Source organism: Sceloporus undulatus, chromosome 2 (assembly GCF_019175285.1).
Source record: "Sceloporus undulatus isolate JIND9_A2432 ecotype Alabama chromosome 2, SceUnd_v1.1, whole genome shotgun sequence".
Lineage (NCBI taxonomy): Eukaryota > Metazoa > Chordata > Lepidosauria > Squamata > Phrynosomatidae > Sceloporus > Sceloporus undulatus.
Window position 1 is genome coordinate 210,271,799 of NC_056523.1, and position 21,723 is coordinate 210,293,521.

At 38.6% G+C, this 21,723-nt stretch overlaps 1 protein-coding gene across 9 annotated transcripts in view; it reads right to left on the reverse strand.

Annotated features, from left to right (window-relative positions):
* The window catches only part of ZNF462 (zinc finger protein 462), a 157,401-nt gene that overhangs the window by 45,926 nt on the left and 89,752 nt on the right, over positions 1 to 21,723 (reverse strand). For 4 of the 9 annotated variants that reach the window (XM_042448954.1, XM_042448953.1, XM_042448958.1 and 1 more), the window contains 4 exons: positions 20,988 to 21,152; positions 18,875 to 19,158; positions 13,494 to 13,612; positions 6,795 to 6,986 (listed from right to left, as the gene is read on the reverse strand). In XM_042448954.1, coding sequence (XP_042304888.1) covers positions 6,795 to 6,986; positions 13,494 to 13,612; positions 18,875 to 19,158; positions 20,988 to 21,152 — 760 coding nt within the window. The remainder of the gene's footprint in view (positions 1 to 6,794; positions 6,987 to 13,493; positions 13,613 to 18,874; positions 19,159 to 20,987; positions 21,153 to 21,723) is intronic. The other 5 variants (XM_042448959.1, XM_042448960.1, XM_042448957.1 and 2 more) reach the window with 3 other exon arrangements.

Genomic DNA, 21,723 nt, shown 5'->3' on the forward strand with positions numbered 1-21,723 from the left:
GTGTGCAGACCTATAAACCACAGCAGTGGAAGGAAAGTAAGTCACCCCTCCTTTCAAAAGCACTTCTGGTGGGATTCTCAAACGCACTCAAAGATAAACAGGAGTCATTAACTTGGTGTCCTCCAGATGTTTTGGCCTACAGTTTCCATTAGGTTCAGCCAGCATGGTCAAAACAAGATACTACTGGATAACTATAGTCAAAAATATTTGGAAGGCACCAATAATATCACAAATAGTTGTCACAATCCTATTTCTACATGTATCAGTTGTATTCTGACTGTGCCTCCAAGGTGCATGAACACTAACTGCACTTCTTCGTATCTTTACAAACCTATGTATGTACCACCATCAATGTAATTACTAAGGGATTTCCTCTCAGATACTAATCTCCAAAAGTTGTATTTTAAACTTTTTAAAATGGTTGAAACAAATACAGAATCTCAAACTGCATACAAATTCAAGAGTTCATCTACCTTTACAGCTCTGCAGTGTGCGTACTTCAAAGTTCCTATATGAATTTCCACTGATATAATAAAATTATTCATGTAATCTGGGACTTTGCAAATCATAATTCAAATACATAAAAATTATGAACTGTGAAGTTAAAATTGTATTGCACATTGCAAGACTGTAAAGAAAGCTATTTGCAATGAATCCAGATAATAAATAAGAAAGTATAATGTAGAACATAGCTGTTCCATTGGTCCTACGTTATAAAACACAAAGTAAGTTGAGCTGATATCATCTCAGTATACGAGGCCTCCTAGGAATTATGCAGTCATAAATCAAAAAAGGAAACATTAATAACCTCTTTGACAACTGTTCCCGAAAAGCTCCCCAATGCATTCAGGTATGAATCTGAAATCTAGAAGTTTGTGCAACAGGAATTTTTGCTTTAAATGTTTGTTTCAGTACCTGGCAATAGACCTATTTTAATTATCTTGGGGCCGGAACAGGCTAGCAAGAAGGGGTGGTTTAAAGCTGCCCCTGCTGAAGACAGTTTGGGGCCACAACAAACACACACTGCAGCCCCAATCCACCTTGAACCCAGCATTCTTGGCCCTGCTGCAGCTCCAGGGTGGCTTCAATATGCTCTGGTGGCATGCGGTGCCTAAACGCTGTTCCGCCAGAGCATCTTGAAGCCACCCATGCAGGCTTCTGGGTGTTGTCGGACTGTTTGGCATGTAAACACTGTGCTCCGATGACGCCCAGAAGCGAGCCTTTTTCAGCCGTCTGTTTTGGCCCTTACTTCACATTTTAGAAACAAAATTCATGTTAACCAATGAACAACTAAGACATGCACATCTTCAAATGTAATATACCATTTCTAGAACTGTTAATCTACGTAAAAGGTTGTATTTTGCAGCTGCAGCTTCCAGAATGCCCAACCAGAATGGCCAAAGGCCAAGCTGGCTTGGGCACTGCAAGAATTGTAGTCCCCAAAAGGTAACTTTTCCATTTCACAACAACTGCATAATAACTACATATCAATAAAGTTTGTGCATTAGTTGTCAGCATCAAAGTAATATTAAGCTGTATGTATCAAATTAATTACAACTGTACACCAACAATTTCAGATTTGCGAGAGCTACCTGATATCAAAACTCAGTAGTTGTATGAGCATGCAGGCCTAGTGGCACAAGGTTGTGGGTTGTTTTTTCTTTAGCTCCCAGCCTCTGGCAAGATCAACATTCTGTTTGTTAGCCCAAACAGGACTGAGATGGAAACAGACGGATAATTGTTTCCGGCCTTGTTTTCAAGCAAGACTTAACACAGAATAGGGTTTGCTTAATACCAGGCTTGCATTTCCTTACAGAAAAACACCACACAGGACTGGGGAGGGGGACTACAACTCCCCAAACCCCCCCAGTCAGCATAGGCAGTGGTTAACAGATTCTGGGAATTATAGTAAAAAAAAAAAGTTCCAAAAGAAGTTATACTCAAAAACCTCTTTATTTATGTGGATATTTAGCATTTCACCAGTTGGGGTAGAAGGGTGTTCAATGAGTGTGGTATATTTTTGAATATGTATTAATATGTGTTGAGTGTGTTTTGAGTCAATTTAAATCAAGTGTTTTAATTGGACTGGTTATTTAATGCTTTTTAAAAAACAAAAATAAAAAAACCCTTTTATAATACATACTGTTTTAGCTATTTTGTTTTAATTTATATCATAAGCCACTCCTCGTACTGGGAGAAAGACAGGCTATAAATTAAATAGATAGATAGATAGATAGATAGATAGATAGATAACTATTAAGCAAGCCAACTTTTCCAAGCTCTGCGTGGAACATACAGCAAATATAAGGGATTAATCAAGTAAGTACCTGGTTCAGGTAGGATCTTAAAGATCCTATTATCAATTCATAGTCTTAATAGGAGATATGACAACGAAAAACTGGGGATAAGGAGAATTTCACAACTGCTTTGACAAATGGTTGGATCAGAAAACGCAGCAAGTAGACATTTTCACTCCTTTCCAACAGTTGGACTAAAATCTGTTTTGTGCTAATTGCAAATGTAAAAACATTAGGTGCTCATTTTAATATTTTTTAATGATTAAAATGGGCACAAACCCATTAAAGTTAAATGCTTTCAAGTTCCACCAGTTTCGGTAGGAGAGGTTTAGTAGGTACAATGCTACAGTCAATGGGACCTAAAAATGCTTAATTATGTTATTTTACTGTTATAAGTAACCCTGCGTGTCCTATGGCAAAAAGAAGAATGAAAAATCCTAATATAAATGTAAGTAGTATTGGAGTCCTATTGATGCACGCACTGTTTGAATTGTAGTAGGACTGAGTCCTATTGATGCACACACTGATTGAATTGACTCACAGTAATTTTGAATTAACAATGTCAATTAATGTCCAGTATCAGGAGTGGGCAACTGTGGGAGGTTAAGGGACTGCATTATTCACCTAGGACACCTTGATAGTAATGCCCCTCACCACACTCCCAAACCCCCCAAATTTCTTTGCCCCAAATGTCTTCTAGAGCACGGAGGGCATTCTCACCATGTTTTTAGGGGCCGCTAGGCCATTTTAGACCCCAGGCAGGTCCTAAAATGGCAACAAGAAGGGCAAAATATGGAAAAAATGCCCACCCTTGTTCTATATCCCAGCCCTGTATAGTGTTACTTCATGAAAATGACTTTTTTAAAAAGTTATTCTTGCCCATATTCACAGATTGCTCCCATTCTGAGCCAATTTTGCATAATCAGCAAATTAACTAGATCACTGCTTGTCCTCAAATATAGGTTTCTTATACACTCTACTGAAGAGGCATTTGCAACTATAAAATCATTTCATGCAATGAGAATATCTGCTGTACGAGTCCCTACACTTTTAATATTTTCAGCTGCACACGAAAACCGCATCTTCCATGCATTCTCTGAATTATGTGTGTTTGCAAGCAATCACTGATCTATTCCTTATGCATCATTAAATGTGTACAACTTAAACATGGTAGTGAATCGCATACAGCTGTGTGCTTCTTTGCTGGAAATTTGAAAGCGTATCAAGTCACTAACACAGGTCAGATTTGTGAGTCTAGAGCCAGCACCATAAAGTCTAGAAAATTACTGGAGGGACTTCCTTCTTTATCAAGTGATGCCGAGAATGTCAATTTGATTATTCCACAACACCTGTAATCTGACAGTCTCCTTAGTAGGTTGCTTCCATAATTGTCAAAAATTAATTTGATTAACAAACCTATTAGTAAAGGGTGAGTGGGCATCTACAACATAGACTGTTTCTGAAACTGATCTGGGTAACAGAGACATCCTTCCTGATCCTACGTGGGCTGGCTGCTTATTAATAGGACGATATAACCAAGATAACATTAATTTAAAAGAACAAATATTTACTACTATTTAGAATTTAGGAATGTTACTCTTTTGGATTGTAATAATTTGATCACTCCAGTGGCTCGGTGAATCTGGGAGATATCATCCAAAAAAGTGGCTTTTGGATACAAAAACAGACATTTGTCTTCTCTAATGGTATTTCTGGACTGATTCATACCTTATGACTTTTGATGTACACTTCTCAGATAAGCTTAAAAAGACAGTGTACAATAGTCAGTTTCATAAACAAGTACCACACAGGTATACTAGAACGAATGCAGCTTCTTAAAAGTATAAACTTGGTGGCAAATATGGATTTTGCTGCTGTATAATTTCCGGAACAGATCTTAATGATTACAAGTAAGTATAAAAAGTAAGTAAATTATGAAGTCTCCAATGCTTGTACAGACTGTTCTACACATCTCACAAATGGGGGGGGGGGGAGAGCGAATTTTGTGTTAATTCAAGATATGCATGAGCATTCAGGATATACTGTATATACTCAGGTGTAAGTCTAGAAATTCAGGTCAAAAATTGACCCAAAAATCTGGGTCAATCTAAGTACTGTACTGTATCTTAACTCTTATTGAAAAGAAGGAACCATCTCCTGGTGAAAAGCAAGGGTATAATATGTGAAGCACTGATCCTCTCTACTCTCTCATCCATCCAGTCTTAAGAGTAAGCACAAAGAGTTATGTCTGCTGGAATTTTGTAAGTTCCTTGGCCTTGTTTTCCTTTGCATCAACCTTTAGATCCTTTGCTATATGCCCCTAAGTGTTACCCCCAATTTATCCATGGGTCGTATCAAAATTCATAATTTTGACCCCCAAACCTGCCCTCGACTTATACATGAGATTGACTTACAGTCGAGTATATATGGTACTATGTGTTAGACATGCAATTATTATTTGCTTACTTTATTATGTCTAGTTTTAGTTTTCTCTTCATATTGATGTGTAGATCTGCTATTGTTTAGCACTGATAAGATATCCAATGTAGCTAACTCATTCAGTTTCATTGTCCATTCATTTAGAGCTGGTACAGTGTTAGATCTCCAATATTTAGCGTATGTCAAATGGACAGCAGTAATCATGTATAACAGCACACTCACTTCATCTTGGAATAAATTATCAAGGATTACATCTGTTTTATTTAACAGAAATAATTCAGGTCTTAATGGTATGTTTTTTTAAAGTATGCCTGTAATATTCTTATGTATTAATTTCCAAAAATCTTTAGCTTTACTGCATTGCCACCAATGTCTATTTTAGACTTTCTAACACATTTGTTGCCAGGCTATTTCCTTGTGAAATTGAAATCAAAACTGCAAGAGCAGGAAAAATATGGATCAGATTACTTCCCTTATGCATCATTTGGATCTTCCAGAAAGCTCAGCTGGTGAAAAAAGTAACTTCCCACTCGTACGCTTAATCTAATGAAAAAATATGAACTAATATTCAAGGAGGTGTACATTAAATATCTTTCAGCTTGTGGGATGATAGATTCCTAAGGTTAAGCAAAATCATGAGGCTTAACCAAAGTGACCCACAAAATACCAACTGCTGTCCATTCAGCCTCATATATACTACCTGATAATAATGTAAAAATAAAACCATAAAATCCCAGGTTTCCTAATGGTCCAAGAACAGACAGTGCTTTATGGCAAGCAAAGAGCCTCAAACAAATGATTCTGATAATCTCCTACAGCAACTTCCATAAGGTTGTCCTTGCACAATACTGTATTTCCAGAGGAAATCAGAAGGGCAATGCTGATGTAACATGGATTCTCTCTTAACAACTGTTAAAGAGGTGGGGCCAGGAACTAGACTGAAAGCTCCCTCCTCACCTTTTCAGCACTGTTGGTGGAAGAGTGTTGTTTCATGGTAGTTAGCTGCCTCTCATGCAGTGATGAATCCACTCCAGGTTTTGTTGTTCCTGCTGCTGTGGTTGTTGGGTGCCTTCAAGTCTTTTCTGACTTATGGCAACCCTAAGATGAAGCTATCATGGGGTTTTCTTTCCGAGATATGTTCAGAGGTGGTTTGCCATGGCCCTCCTCTGGGGCTGAGAGAGTGTGACTTGACCAAGGTCACCCAATAGGTTTTCATGGCCAAGTGGGGATTCAAACTCTGGCCTCCAGAGTCCTAGTCCAGTGCTCAAACCACTCCACTCCACTGGCTCTCCCTATTCAGAGTTTAGTCTAAACTTCAAAGGAGTTATCCAAGCGCTGACCCACAGTTCCAAATTAGGTTCAGTACACTGGACAGCTCCTTTAAAGAAATCCAGACCCCACAGTGGATTCACAGACACACCATGGCATGAAAGCTACCAGCTGGTTCTAGTTATTTCTCCTAACCTGGCCTTGCTAACCCATTTCTATTGCTGGTTCCACAGCTTTGGTTAATAAAGAGTATGTTGGATTTTATACTCAGCTAAGTGTTAAAGATGAAGCACATTACATCTGCCCTAGTTGCAAATGGGCTTAACATACAGTATAAGTGAATTGATAGGCTTGTTTCCCCATACACCATTCATGTCTACCACATTTATGGTGACAGTCATGTATTTCAGGGTACAATGTTTCAGGCTTGCTTCTGCTACAACGATAAATGAATCCATCTTCTATTCCTCACCTGGGGAATGCCTGCAACATGATCTATGTTTATTTGAACACAGGTGTCTAAGATATCCAAGGAGAAATGCAAACAAATCAAAATACTTTACATGCTAGTTATAGGACAGGAGTGTTGAACAAACATAACTGTTGAGCATGTTTTTCACACGCATTTGGGTTGTGATTTGTTTATTGGAAAGGTGCTAGTTTTTAAATTTATTTTTAAACAAAACAAAGTTATTTTTAGACTAGGCTGCTTTTTTCCATAACTTGTTCTTTCCCTCTAGTATTTTCTTTCTTTCTTTCTTTCTGTTTTTTTCTGGAAGTGCCTCTTACCATTAGAGTCTTCCACTTCTTCAGCGGTAGTGTGGTTCTTGGAGGCATGTTGAGCATGCGAGGTTACAAGGCTGACAATGCGTGGTCTTGGTAGTGTCAGTGCCTTCCCATGCACTTTCAGGGAGTGCTCTTTCAGCTGGCTGATTGTCATGGTGGAAAATGAGCAGGAGGAGCATTTGTAGGCATGTTCACCTGGGTGAGCGAAATAACAGGCAAGTCATCAGCTCACAAGACGACAGGAACGAAAATAGGAAGGAAAGAGAGGAAAGGTGGTAAGGGGAAATATTTCTCCTCCTATTGAACTCAGCATTCAGTGAGAATCCCATCGGTTCTTCCTCTTAGTAGTCCTAAAAAGAGAGTGAAATCACTTTAACTGTCCTATTTCTATTCCTTTTAGGGCCACAGCATACAAATGGTGCCAACAGAGAGGTGGCCATTTTTTCTTTCTGTCTAAGGTGTCAACTCCCTCCACACGGCATGCAGGCCCACTGATCTGTTCACCACAAGTAGAAGGTACCAATGTTGTATGCCATCCCAAGCCCACACTGAGGTAGATCATGAAAAATCAGGAGACTCTGGTGCAGCTTTTGCTTGAGGCAAACAAGTCAGCCTCTAAGATTTGAAAAGGAAAAAAAAACATAAACGGTTGAAATGGACACCACACACATGGTGCTATATTAATGAAATATGCTTCCTGGCAGGCTTCAACCCCCATTAATATGGCTAATGATGTGGCTCTTTCACAACTGCAATCCAGGTGATGAGGCTGGGGTGAGGAACTGTAGATGCTCCAGGAGAGTGCTAGTGTTCATAGAAAAGGTGGGGAAAATAGAATGAATTAAGCTACTCACTTCCATTTTCTGGAAGTGAATTTGACAGGGGAGGAAAACCCCACATGTACTTTCTTGAAAGCCACAACAGCAATGTGTATGTATAAATAAAACAGTAGACATGAGAAAAATTACTGGAGAACGAGTTGACGTTGGCAGCTCACTAGAAAACCCTGCACTGCTGTTCTCCACTGAACTTCATACTACCAAGAAGCATCTTTTACTACCAGTCTTCCACACTTAATGCATCTGCCAGACTGATAATCCATGGTTACATAAAACAGCATGGCAAAGTTATAGTGGGGCCTATAAACTGGATACATGACAACCAATACTTGGGTCAGAGCAGGTTTATAAAGAAGGAGAGCCACATGCTTGAGAACGCCACGTACAATGAAGATTTAAAAGCCAGATGGAAACTCTGTTGTAGGAGCCAAAGGAGAAAAGAAAGCCATGCAATTATGGTCCAAGCATAAAGAAGCTGCAAACACTGCTTTTGAAGCCTACGTGGAAGCAATCATGCGAAAACAAAAAAGTCCAAGATGGGGCGGTAATGTGAAATAGCACCCACCTAGCAAAAGTAATCTCACTTGGAGATTAACTGTTGACTCATTTGAGACATTAGCATTTACTATGGGGAAGCATTTATATTGACTAACCTTGCTCCTAAGAGAACCCTGACTTTTAGACTAAATGAAAGATGTCAGCACTAAGTTGTTAGTACTGTACAGCATTCATAACATTTTTGAAGGACGGGTGGGTAAACCTGAGCCTTACTCATCTGGCTTGCCCTTCCCAGAATGCCTTCATAGGAAAGAAAACTTCAGGTGTGCACACTTCCTTACACACATCTTTTCTGTCCTTCTCATATTCCTCTTTGCTGTAGAGAGAAGTGAACAATCAAATGGGTGAAGTATACCTTGAGGAATAAAACTCAACAGAAGGGATGGGAGAGGGGAAGGTTCCCACAAGATATGGGTGATCCAACTTTCAAAGAAAGGAATAATGATCATGTACTTCTCTAACATCAAGGCAGAAGAACAGCATGAACTGGACCCTGTTGCTAGTCCTTTCTTGGGTACAGCTAGTGATAGAATTATGGAGGGGACATAAACTGTAATACTGACTATATGTTAGAGAAAATGTTAGGATAAGAGGAGAATTAATCAGGATAATTCCTCTTTATGGAGCCCTGGTGGCACAGTGGTTAAATGCCTGTACTGTAGCCACTCATTCGCAAACCACAAGGTTGTGAGTTCAATATCACCCAGAGGCTCCGGGACGACTCAGCCTATCATCCTTCTGTAGGTTGCTAAAATGAGTACTCAGCTTGTTGGGGGCAATTAGCTTACACTTTGTGAACTGCTTAGTACACCGGTAAGCGGTATAGAAATGTAATTGCTATCTTTAAAATTTGACCTGAGAGGAATATATTCACAAGCAAGCAAGTTTATCAGCCATCTTGTTATAAAACGTGACAGCTCAAATTTCTTGATATAGAAAGTAGAGGTGCCAAAGTCCATAGCAGTGTATTAGAGTATCTCTAGTTTTGTACACAAAAGGATGACTTCAGAGCTGTATAATTTGCATTTGAAGTAGCAAGTGAGCAAGATTTTTAAAGCAAACATTAAACTATTTAGTTACAACAGTAAAGGGAAGAGGCTTGTAATTCCAGAAATGCAGGCATATGTCAAAGGCAAGCATACGGCTAGTGATTTAAAGAATACAGAGACTATGGTGTGCCCTCAAGTTGTTTCTGACTTAGGGAGACTGTAAGGCAAACCTATCATAGAGGTTAATGGGCAAGATTTGTTTGGAAGGGGTTTACCTTTGCCTTCCTCCAAGGCTGAGAGAGAGTGACTTGCCCAAGGTGATCCAATAGATTTCCATGGCTGAATAGGGTTTCAAACCCTGGTCTCAGAGTTGTAGTACAATGCTGATCAACAGCCATACTTTGTGTGTGCGCGCGCGCATGCACAAAGACACATGTGCATTTTGGAACCTTTTACATAAATCTGGAAGGTTTTTGCACATAGGAATTTTTAGCAAACAAAATTCCTAAACATATTTTTTTTTAAAAAATGGAAAATGCACAAAAACTCTTGTAATTTCACTAAGCAGAGACAAAATGTTTAAAATTCTTTGTTCCTGAGTGCAAGAAGGAAATAAGTGAAGACTGACATTCCAATGGAAAGTAGGTTTCCTTTCTTTGTTCTGAGAGGCAATGCTCTTTTTTAACACAAAAAAGGTGTCACACTACTTTTCAAATGAAAGTATAGATCAGAGCCCTTTTGTTCCTGGTTCATATGGCCCATACGTTATGTTAACTGGCATCTATGACTTATAAAGTAGGCCATACTATCCCTTTCCATATCATAATTTCTGTGGGCTAGGAATTACACAAGGTTGGGCCTAGATGTGTCAAACACCAAGGCACTGTCAAGTAATCCGAAGGGAGAAACGGGAGATATAAATAACATGTATTATTATTATTATTATTATTATTATTATCATTATCATTATCATTATCATTATCCACCATATATAAGACAAATGAATTTGATGAAGAATGCAGATAAACTGGGCTGAGTTAATAAGAAAGGGAGCCTACTGCTGCCAAAAGTATCTTCATATTCATATGAATAGTGTTTGGGTATTTTTTGCAGTGCTTTACAAAGCCACTGCACTCAATATATTAATGGTCTTTCAACTATTTAAAAATCTCTCAAATTTTCATATAAAAATAGTATCAAAATATTATTATTAGTCTATATTGCTAGATCCAGGGTAGGGACACGTAGACCTTCCCAGATGTTTTCGATAATACTTGGACACTCCAACCATCATGACCAATGGTAAAGATTATGGGAGGTCCAGAACATTTGAATTCCATGGGTTTTGCAACCATCCTATAGATAAAGCCATTAAAGTTGAGTTGTATAATACACTCTTATCTAATGATTCTCACAGTAACCCAGTAGGTAACAGTTGCCAGTCCAGTGGAGAGGTCTTAAGCAGGATTTGTAATTATGAGTTTTGATTCAATTTATCAGTGATTTGGAGTCAGTACAGAAATGAGATGGTTTATCAAAAACCAAATTTTGTTCATTTTTTCTAAGTACTGAGAAGACAGCACCAGACTTGAACCCTTTCCCCAGTTTAGTCACATGAAATGACCACGTAGTATACAAACATATAGTACAGTACACCTAAGCGTATAAGAACAACACTACCAGATCAGAATACAAGCCCTCCTATAGTTCAGTGTTCTTCTTGCAACAATGGCCAACCAATGTCTTTGGAAAGCTTACAAACATGAACTAGAACTCTATTTGATGTCTGGTATTCAGAGGCAAACTGGTTCTGCACAGACATTCCTTCTCACCCAATAGAAGAGAGTGATGTATGTCTTCTCTATCCCTTCATTGAACTCAATATTAAAACAGCATAGGCCAGTGCTTCTCAAAGTGGTAGAAGGTACATTTCAGAAATAATCTCAGACTCTGTTACTATTCACCCTAGCTATTTATAATTTTATAAACATCCATCAAGTGCAGCTAGGCAGGGCACAGAGGTTGAGGGAAAAGCCAGTTGTGAATAGGTTCATCAATATGATTTCTGGGAAGAAACAGTTAAAGGAAAAAGAGACAATATACTTCAGGAAGGTAAAGCTGGTACATATAATCAAACTACAGCTTTAAAAAGATATCATAGGCCTGTTACAGACTGCCAAAATAAAGCTGCTTCGGGTCTCTTTGGAGGTATGCTGTTTAAATGATGCATGCACCCTAAGAATCTGGAAGCTGCACCAAAGCTGCACTCCAGTGTTTAGGAATGGAGTGTGGCTTTGGCACGACCTCCGGACTCTTAGCACCCATGCATCATTTAAATAGCATACCTCCAAAGAGACCTGAAGCAGCTTTATTTTGGCAGTCTGTAACAGGCCATAATCTTTTACCATGTGTTGAAACCTATCACTACAACACTGAGAAATAGTTTGTGGATCACATGAGTTATTTATGTGGTCTATACTCTAAACATAATAATTAAAATAAGAGATATATTCTGAAGCAATTTTTAAAGAGTTGACATTAAATTAGTGGTTACACAGAATAAATCCAGATAATCACATGCCTGGATATAAAACCACCCTCCCACTGAAAAACAAATGAATTAAAAATCCTGGGACTCCTTTGCCCATGGAACTGCTGCATAAAGGAGAAGGATGCCATAACTGGACACAGTACAAGTGCCAAACAAAAGCGACATCATGCTCATCAAAATACTGGGAATCACAAGAACTGGACTTGGTATGGATATGAATGCTAATGTGCTCAAATAACACATACAATGGTCACCAGTCAAAATGAAAAATGAAACCGAGGGCACCTTCTCACCACTTTTAATTTAGAAATGGGCACCCTGACAAAAATTCACAATTTTTTTTTTTGCTGTTTATCTATGCAAATATACCTCTGCAGAAGACAGCTCTTTATCTAAATACTAAAATGAACACCAGAATTGCTATAAACTAATGAGAAACAACACAGACCCAATTACTTTCAGGTGATTTTTAACAACGTAGCTAATAAAGATCATGGATAAAAATAATATTATGTCAGATTAAATTCCCCAAACACACCTCTCTCCAGCCTAGGAGTTATTATACAAAGTTTGAGCTTCAGAGATCAAACAGCTTATATATACTGTACTACTACTCACCAAAGCTCATCTGGTCAAAAATATTTTTGTCCTTATTAACATCAACATTTTGATGCCCATCAAAAAGTTCCCCATTTGCAGCATTTTTAATGGGATGTTCAAAAATGTTTGCACGGCAAGTAGGAACACTTCCTCTTTGCCTTGGCAACCAAGGCAATGTCCTGTTTTGACGCAGTAATGACCGAAAAATAGAAAGCACCTGCATAAATCCAACTCTGCACTTGAGTTTGTGTAGGACTTTTTTCTTCTCTCTCTCTAGCACTCCAGTGCTAAAAAAATCTTCTACAAGATTTTAGAGTGATCATGGAGCCTGAAGAATTAAAGGGGACTGCAGCTTTTGTCCAGGGAAGTGTCTCATTGACTACAGACCATAAGTAGAAAAGCATAATACATAATACCTATGTAAGTATGTAATCTGCAATGCACATGTAGACATGCATCAAACAGTGCATTCAAGTACAAGTCTGCTTGCTTTGAACAAGATCTGTATATCTGAGTTCATCCTCATGTCCTTCCTAGCATGCATTCCCTATCCAGCTTCACTTGCTCTACTGGCACAACCACTTAGCCAACTCTGATTAGTTCTATAACATTCATGAAGAATGCATAGTGATCTCTCTCCCATGATAGATCGGCGAGGTTCACATAGTGAAAGAAAAACATATAACTCTACTAATGTTTTAAAATAAATGCAAGGCAACAAAGGAGGTGGGGGAAGCTGGTCATGAATAGGTTCGAAACACAACATGCAAAAGTGGGGCTTAAAGTTTCCTTACAAAACCAAACATGTTTTTTGTAAGAGTGGTCTCCTTGGCTCTTCCAAACTAACTGGCAAGCCCTACCTCTCAAGCCTTTGATTTTTGCTTCTCTCTTACACCCCTTGCCAAACTACAGCTTGATCCATTTATTTTCTTGTTCTGACTATTTTCATTTGCCACTTTAGGATCATCTCTTCACTAAGTAGGAATTCTGCTCATTGTAGTTTTGCTTTAACTCCAGTATCACATTGCAACTTTGCACTGGTTGTACACTGAAGGCAATAAACGGATAAAGGTATAACCTGAATGAGTAACAGGAAAAAAAACTCCCACCATATATGTGTGTTTGTATGACCTTCTTCATTATAGAAGAGAGGAAGATGACTTACCAGCATGAGCTTTAAGCAGATGGGTTTTCAGCCGGCTATTATAGGAGGACTTGAATGGGCAGAGTTTGCAGCGGAATGGTTTATGATGTCCATGGTGAGCTTGCATATGACGATCCAAACTTGTCAAGGGAAAAGCAGCAATGAGAAGCAAAAAGGAAAGAAGGGGGGAATGTAAATCATTTCAAATAAAATTGAGTAACAATAGAGCATATATTGTGCCATTTCTAAAATGGTTTCTTTGGCTTGTATTGGCAGAAAATAAATTCTCACGAATGGGATGACAGGTGCGTCAGAGTGCAGCATAGGATGTGAGCCATTAAACAAGCAAATTGGGGCATATCTGGTTCTTCTCTCATACCCAGTGATCATGACAAGTAGGCACAGTGTTTGATAAAAACAAAGACAAAAAATGATATAAAGAACAGACAATTACCAAAAACAATTTGAGAGCTGACATAGCCAGTTAATGTCACAACTAATTAAGGCATTTTACCAAAAAGACTTCAACACACTCCTCACTTTGTAAAGAAAATTTAGGAATGAACAAAGGCAGCCAAAAATCACTAGGGATTTGGTTGCTGGGGCACTCATGAATTTGATACTTACACCTGCAAAAGCCATAGAGTTGGAAATGGTGCTGGGAACCCTCACAGGTCAACCTCTGCTCAATGCTTGAAACCAAGAGTTGTCCACAGCCATCAGAAGGCTATCTGGTCTTTGCTCAAAGATTCCAAAAAGGCAATGGCCCTCCATATCCCAATTTACCTACACTGCTGCTCCAATTCATCTGCCTTTATCATTAACAATATTTTCCTCATAACATTCAAATGAAATCTGTGTGGCCTGTGAAGTCAATAGACCTAGAAATTCCTCTCTCGTGCCTGGCTGCATCTTGTTCAGTTGTTTAGATGAAATTAAAACAAATTTCAATTTCAAAATTTTATTTGTGCTGCAAATTGAAAAGTTAAACTTCTGCCTGGGAAAACAAAAACTCAGAAGAGTTTAAAATTATGGAAAGCATTCAGATGGCAATTCTGATTTCCACCCCCTTTACATCTACTCTGAATATGACTGCAGTATGTTAATATGTAGGAAAGAGGTAGTGGCATTTTCATAGCTAATCTCAGTGTAAATATGCAGTAACTTCGAGCGCTTTCCTCTTTATCTGACTTGCCATTGTTCATTCATTTTAATGTTTATCAGCTGAAATAAGAATATTCAGCAGGTGGCTGAGAGGTTGATGCTCTGCACCATAAGGCTTGTGACTTCATGTGCAAAAAAGAGCCACAGCCAGAATCCTTACATCAAGGAACAATTTTTGACTGAAAACAAGTAAATTGCCTTTGGTAAAATTATTGGTATCAGAGCAAAACCAGCCAGCAAAAATAAATGCACTATAAATAAATGCATATGCATGTACGTATTTATTTGTTCTTTTGCCTGATTAGGCTATCATACATCCCTATTCAGAATTTAGTTTCCAAGACTGGCAGGCCAGATAGTTCCAGAGTCCATTTCCTCAACTGGTGTCCTCAAGATATGTTGGACTACATCCAGGGACGTAGCCAAGGGGGGGGGGTTCTGGGGGTCCGGACTCCCCCCTTCCATTAGAAAAATGAATGGTGTGTGCTGCTGCGCCGCCGCACTCAAGCCCCATTATAATGATGGCACTTAGTCTGGACCCCCCCTTCCTAAAATCCTAGCTACGTCCCTGCTACATCTCCCATTATCCCCGGTCAGCATGGTCATGATGATTGGAGCTGGGATACTGTACTGTACATGGAAATCATAAGCAGGATATAAAAAGAAAGAACATCCCTTGTTCTTTATCCTAGACATCTGGTACATTGTGTCCAAAAAGATATGGTTCAGATGCTGTGCTTCTTTAGTATTGAGAGAACTATGGTCCAAAACACAATATGGAAATGATCCAGTTTGAGACTGCTTTAACTTCTATGGCTCAGTGCTAGGGAATCCTGAAAATTGTTGTTTATTGTGGCACCAGTGCTATCTGACAGAGAAGGCTAAATGTCTCACAAAACTACAGTTCCCAGAATTCCCTAGCATTGAGTCAGGGCAGTTAAAGAGGTCTTGGACTGGATTATTTCTGCTGTGTGTTTTGGACCTATGACTTACAATTACAATTTGAAACTAAAATATTTACTGAAACCAAAAACAATTATCATGGTGAATTTATTGACCTATTAGATAATTCACGGTAAAAATATAATGTGTCCCTGGTCCTTCAACCGTTGATAATTCTACATATACCTGCTCAGTTTGGTGTAATGGTTTGAGCATTGAACTATGACTTTGGAGATCAAGGTTCAAGTGTCCGGTTGGCACTCACTGGGTGATCTTGGGTGAGTCGCATACACTCAGTCCCAGAAAATCTCATGATAGGGTCGCCTTAGGGTTGGCATATGTCAGAAACAAGGCACACAATCACAACCACATGTTTAGAAATAAATCCTGTTCAAATAAACATTGGATTTCATCCTAGATACGTGTGCACTGGATTGCAGCTACATGAAGTTGACTTTGACTTATGGCCATCCTATGAATGAGAGACCTATAAGAGCCCCTGGCATCAACAGTACTTCTCAGGCCTTCCAAACTCAGTGCTGCGGCTTCTTTGGTTGAATAAATCCATCTGTAATGTGGTCTCTCCCTTTCTCTACTGCCTTCCACTCTACAAATCATTATTGCCTTTTTCAAAGCGTCATATCTCTCATTATCTTTCCAAAGTACAATAGCCTCAGCTTAGTCCTCTTCACTTCTAGCCAGGGTTCAGGTTTCATTTGCTCTAAGGCACATTCATTTATCTTTTAAGCAGTCCATGGTATCTTTTGTTTTTGTTGTTTTTACTGTTAGATATTCAATTTTTACAAAAATGAAATTAAAAGGCCCAAAAGGATGCATTTAAGTGTTGTTTTTTTAAAACCATCATGGATTGCTGGATATTTAATTAACTATTAGGAAAAACTAGAAATCATGGTTTAAAATTAGTATTGATAAAGTCCAAAATAATTTCTACCTTTTACACCTTTGATATTTAGGATATCCCTAGCTTAAAACAGAAAATACCCCCCCCCCAACACATATGAGCCTTTTCCTTTTGTTCCAATCATTTATCCACTACTGGGAAAAGATATAACAAAAATATAGTATCTACCAAATGTAAAAATGTTGATCCATAATTAAATCCATGAGTATAAGATAACAGCCTCAATTTGTTGCATCAAAAAATGAAGATTTCAAACCACTACACCAAGAAGGTCTACTAAAAATCAGGAATTGTATCTCTTCTATGCTTTCAGCCCCAACCTGATAAGATAGGTAGTGGAGGTAAAAGGAATACAACAGTGTAATGACATAAAATAATTGCCAAGAAACACTCTCAAAAACAAACAAAAAAGAGCCTTGAAACTAGAAGAACATGTCAAAATGTTTCAGTGCCTTTAAAAATAACCACACATGCAATCTAATCCCTGTCATCCTGTAAATGTAGCCCCCTAGTGGTTCCATGTCTCCATTCAATGAAAGACAAGAAAAATCAGGAGAGTAGCCAGCAAGGACTAAGACAAACCTTGCCAGAGTTATGAGGGAAAACAATGAATCCCAGTGAAAGAAAATCAAGTCATAGTTCAGCTCTGTAAAGGAGGATGGAGAAAAGACATCAGAGGTCCATCTCCAATCAAATACCCACACTTACCAAAACTTCCTAGATTAAACTTTTGGCAAACCAGTAAATTCCATTAATCCTTGTTTTGTGATTGAATAGAGAAATAAGTACTGTATGTTAAACGCAGAACAAATGTGGTGTTGTAGTTTGAGACTAAAATTTCAAGAAACTGGGGTTCAAATCCCTGCACACCTTGGGTAAGTCACATTCTCTCACCATCAGAGAAAGGCAATTACCAAGTTCCACTGAATAGACCTTTCCAAGAAAATTGACTGATAGGTTCCTCATAATTCTGAGTCAAGTTGAAGGCACATAACAACAACAGCGATGTTAAACTGATCATAATGAACCTGGTTGTCTTTATTATGCAATACTAACAAATTCACTGGACTTTAGTATTTGGGTAGGCAGTCACGGTGAGACGGTGGAAAGGAAGAAATGGGCAGGCATTTGAGGTCCATTTTGAGCATCATCATTCAGACTTAACCAGAATGCTGTGCATGGAAACAACGTTTCTAAAATTAATATGAAAAAATTGTACTGATGTTATCCTACAGATGAATACGACAAAATATGGACTGTCTCTTCAAACAGAAGCAATGGGAATGTGTGAAGACTTTCAGGTGCTTATATCCAAGTCAATGAATGAAAAGGAATCTCATGTACCCTGAGGTCCTTGATAATTCAAACTCTCCATCAGAACTGTAAACAGTGGAATTTTTCAGACTGAAAATCCCCACATTCCCAGGCAACAAATGTAACTGCTGTATCAGTTCATCCTGATATGATATACAGTTGTGAAACAATTTATACAGCAATTTGAAGCTAGATATGGAACACACTGCTAAGCATATGTTACATAGAAGATTGTCTGCTTTCTAGTATGGTGATTAAGACTGGCAGGCTTTAAGATGGTTGTTCCTAGGATTTGGGGTGGGGTTGTATAATTGTTAACAAAAACTTTTGAAAACTCTTAAGTAATAAAGGGATATCAGTTTCAACTGAGGGGCAAAACAGACTGCCCCTTTGCGCTGCAGTCTGGGCGACTTTAGAGCGTGGCGTTTTGACGCTTCCAGCTGCCCACACATGGGCTGGTTTCTGGGCATCTTGGGAGCATGGTAGTTACATGCTGCAAGCCCCCAACATGTTGGGAAGCCACTTCTGGGGGGTGGAAGAGCCGCTAAAGGCAGCTTTTCCATGGCTGAAAAAGGAGCAGTTGAAAATCACTCCTTTTTCGGCCAGTGCCACAGTGGATTGGGGTTGCACCGTCTTTGGGTGGGGCTGCTTCACAGCATTCCACCTGGGCCATCTATTTCTACCCTGAGTTTTTAATGTTTAATTGAAAATTTGTAAATCATTGTGTCCTTGCAATCTAGATCTATTCTAGACTATTCACAAGATTCCCCAATGGATGAGGTCTGATGCCTTTAAGAGATGCCTTCATCTTCCTGATGTAAAACTGGCATAGGACACAAAGTTGGAAGGCCACAACAAAGAACCACTCATTTCTACTAATTTCCACTCATTTCTCTTGTGTACCACCCTTCGTCTCCTGTGGGCACTGCCAATCTAGTATCAATTCAACAATAAAATAAAGACATGTGCATCCATACTGACATATCAGGGTGTAATGTAGCACATGGGTACGTGGAAACCGAACATCAACTAGTAGGAATAGGAGCTAACTGGAACTTACTTGTGCCTGAAAGCAGAGACAAAGGAGCAATACTGGCAGCTGTACTTGTCTTCACGAGTAAACATGGCCAATGCCAAGTGGCTTCTCTCATGCGATCGTAGACCCTGCATAGACATCAAAACCCGGTCACACTGGCTGCAGTGGTAGCCACCAGGTCTGGTTTCATCTTCCAGTGATGGTCCAGATTCAGCTTCTGCAAGTTCCACAGTGGCAATACTGCCAGGGTCTTTGGCTCCCTCAACACCCTCCAAGAAAGCTGCATGTGAAGGATCTTCAACTTCCTGCTAAAAGACACACATCCCCCCAAAGCCATCAATTCTCTCTCCCTTCTGCCCTATTGTTACTATTACATCTACGGAAGTCTACGGTTTTCCTCTAAGAGTAGCATCTCTACGATTCTAGCTAATGGCACATTCTGAAAACAACCTTCCCATCCCAGTGATGCCTAGAAAGAAAGATACAGCCTGACTACAATACTAGCCAACAGCATTGCTGGGAGCATCACATTCCAAGAAAATATTTTTTCACAGTGCTTCACTTCATTGGATGGAAACACCATAATTTCTAAGGAATGCCAAGTTTTGTTATACAAGATGGTGGGGATGCTCACTCTCTTCCCTTCATCTTCCTGATGTAAAACTGGCACAGGACATATACTCCTTATGTTCATCTTTAGTGCAGAAAAGCCTAAATGAATATTTTTGCATTCTGCTTTGTCAGCAACCAAGCACTGTCTACTACTAGTTTATCCACATTTTCCAGAATTAAATAACATAAATGGTTTTGTTATGTAATCTGGATGTTGGGGAGGGGGGGGGGAGAGGTAAGAGCACCAGAATGCAACAAAGTCTTAATCTTAAGGGAGAAAAGAATATTCTTGTAAAACTAACAAACACAAGCACTCATTTGAAAAAGTATATTTACAAGTAGTCCACTTTCTCCCCTCTATGAACTCTTGCACCATTGTTTACACCATCCTTTCTCAGTCTTTTCACCCTAGAGGAACTCATGAAATAATTTTCAGATTTCAGGGAACACCTGGATAAAAATTATTATATCTCAACTCAATTTTTTTTTCAAATGATAAACTCTTATGGAACACCTAGCAACTTCTCAGGGAACCTTCGTTGAGATATCCTGGTTAACACAAAGGGTTTGTGGACTAAACTGTTCTCTGTAAAAGGAAGGATGATCTAGGATTGTGTATACTCTGCTTTTTAAAAAGAAATACAATCAGTCTGCACAAAGATAACCCAAACTTTGCAGCAAGCAACAATAAATTATGTGCAAACTATACAAATTGAGCAAATATGTTTGATTTTCTATTACTGAACACAATTTATTTTTCTTCTGATAGCTGGGGTGGGGGAAGAGGAGAGGAGGGTTATACAAAACACTGAAGTCCTTATCCCAATACCTTGGAAATGTTATTTAGCAACTTCTGAAATTTCACCAAATATTGTACACACATTTTTAAGTGCAGCTTCACACCTCAAAAGAACCAGAAAATTACTTTTAAAAAGGAAAAATGAGATTCAAAAGGAAGGTGAAATATTGGATTTACAATATGCACAATGCAATATTAACTGCATGCTAGCATACAGGGGACAAAATACATAAACCCTGTAGAAATGCACATTCCTAGTCTTCTTTTTTAAAGTGGCTTTTTTTAAAAAAACAATAGAAACTCAGGGTACATCTACACTCTAGAAATAATGCAGTTTGACAGAACTTTAACTGTCATGGCTCCATCCTACAGAATCCTAGGATTTGCAGCTTTGGCAGAGAAGGCTTAAGACCTTGTAAAATAATCAATTCCAGGATTTTATAGGATGGAGCTAGAAAACTTAAAGTAGTGTCAAACTGCATTATTACTACAGCATAGATGCACACTTAGAAATACTTTTTAAAATCTGCCTAGCAGTCATTTTTTGTTTGTAGAAGCATGTATTCCCATACATTTGGAAAGTGGGAGAAGATGAAGGCAATGGTCAGTCCAAAGCAGTCAGAATATCTTGAAACTAAATGACACATTGATTCATTTCATTTCTGATTCGACAAAGTTCCTTTCAATGAGTTCTTTTTAAGTACTCTTAAATGGGAACTTTCTCACCTTGACTGCAGCAGACACTGAGGAGCCATTCCCATACTGAACATGCTTACGGAGATGGTTGCAGATGGCTCGGAGGGTTGGATGAACTTCCACACAAAATTTACACTTGTATCCCACGACCTTCCGCTCCTTCAGTTTTGGAACTTCTTCCAAACTACCAAAAGGCTGTAAGGCAATTTGAAATCTACTTAAATATTCCTTTCTGGAAACAAATATAACAGATTTCTAGATAGCAATACACTTAGAAACATTAAAACATTATGGAACAGGATCTTATAGCAGCTTTGAGACTAACTGTGTGAAACAAGTTGTAGCATGGGCTTTCATAGACTTGGTGTATCTCCTCAGATGCATCTGAGAATGCATCAAGTCTACAAAAGCTTGTACTACAACATCTTTCACACAGTTACTATCAAAATTGTTATAAGATTCCTTTGCATACTGACATGCTAAGCCTAACATGGCTATGTCACTGAACATTAAAACATGTTATATTAACTAAGCCACTGATACCTAAAGGTCTCTCAATGAGTTTAATATGTCATTAAAATACTGCCTTGAGCTCTTAGGGCACAAAGAAAAATCAAGTGAAATTTGTAATCAATTACATATACTAAAATATGATAGCAAACTCTTATATTTCTATAAAGAAAGGGGGGGGGGAAACGTAAGTTAACAGCATTTCCATACTAAACTAACATTTCTTTGGATTCATCGGTATTACAAATGTAACTCA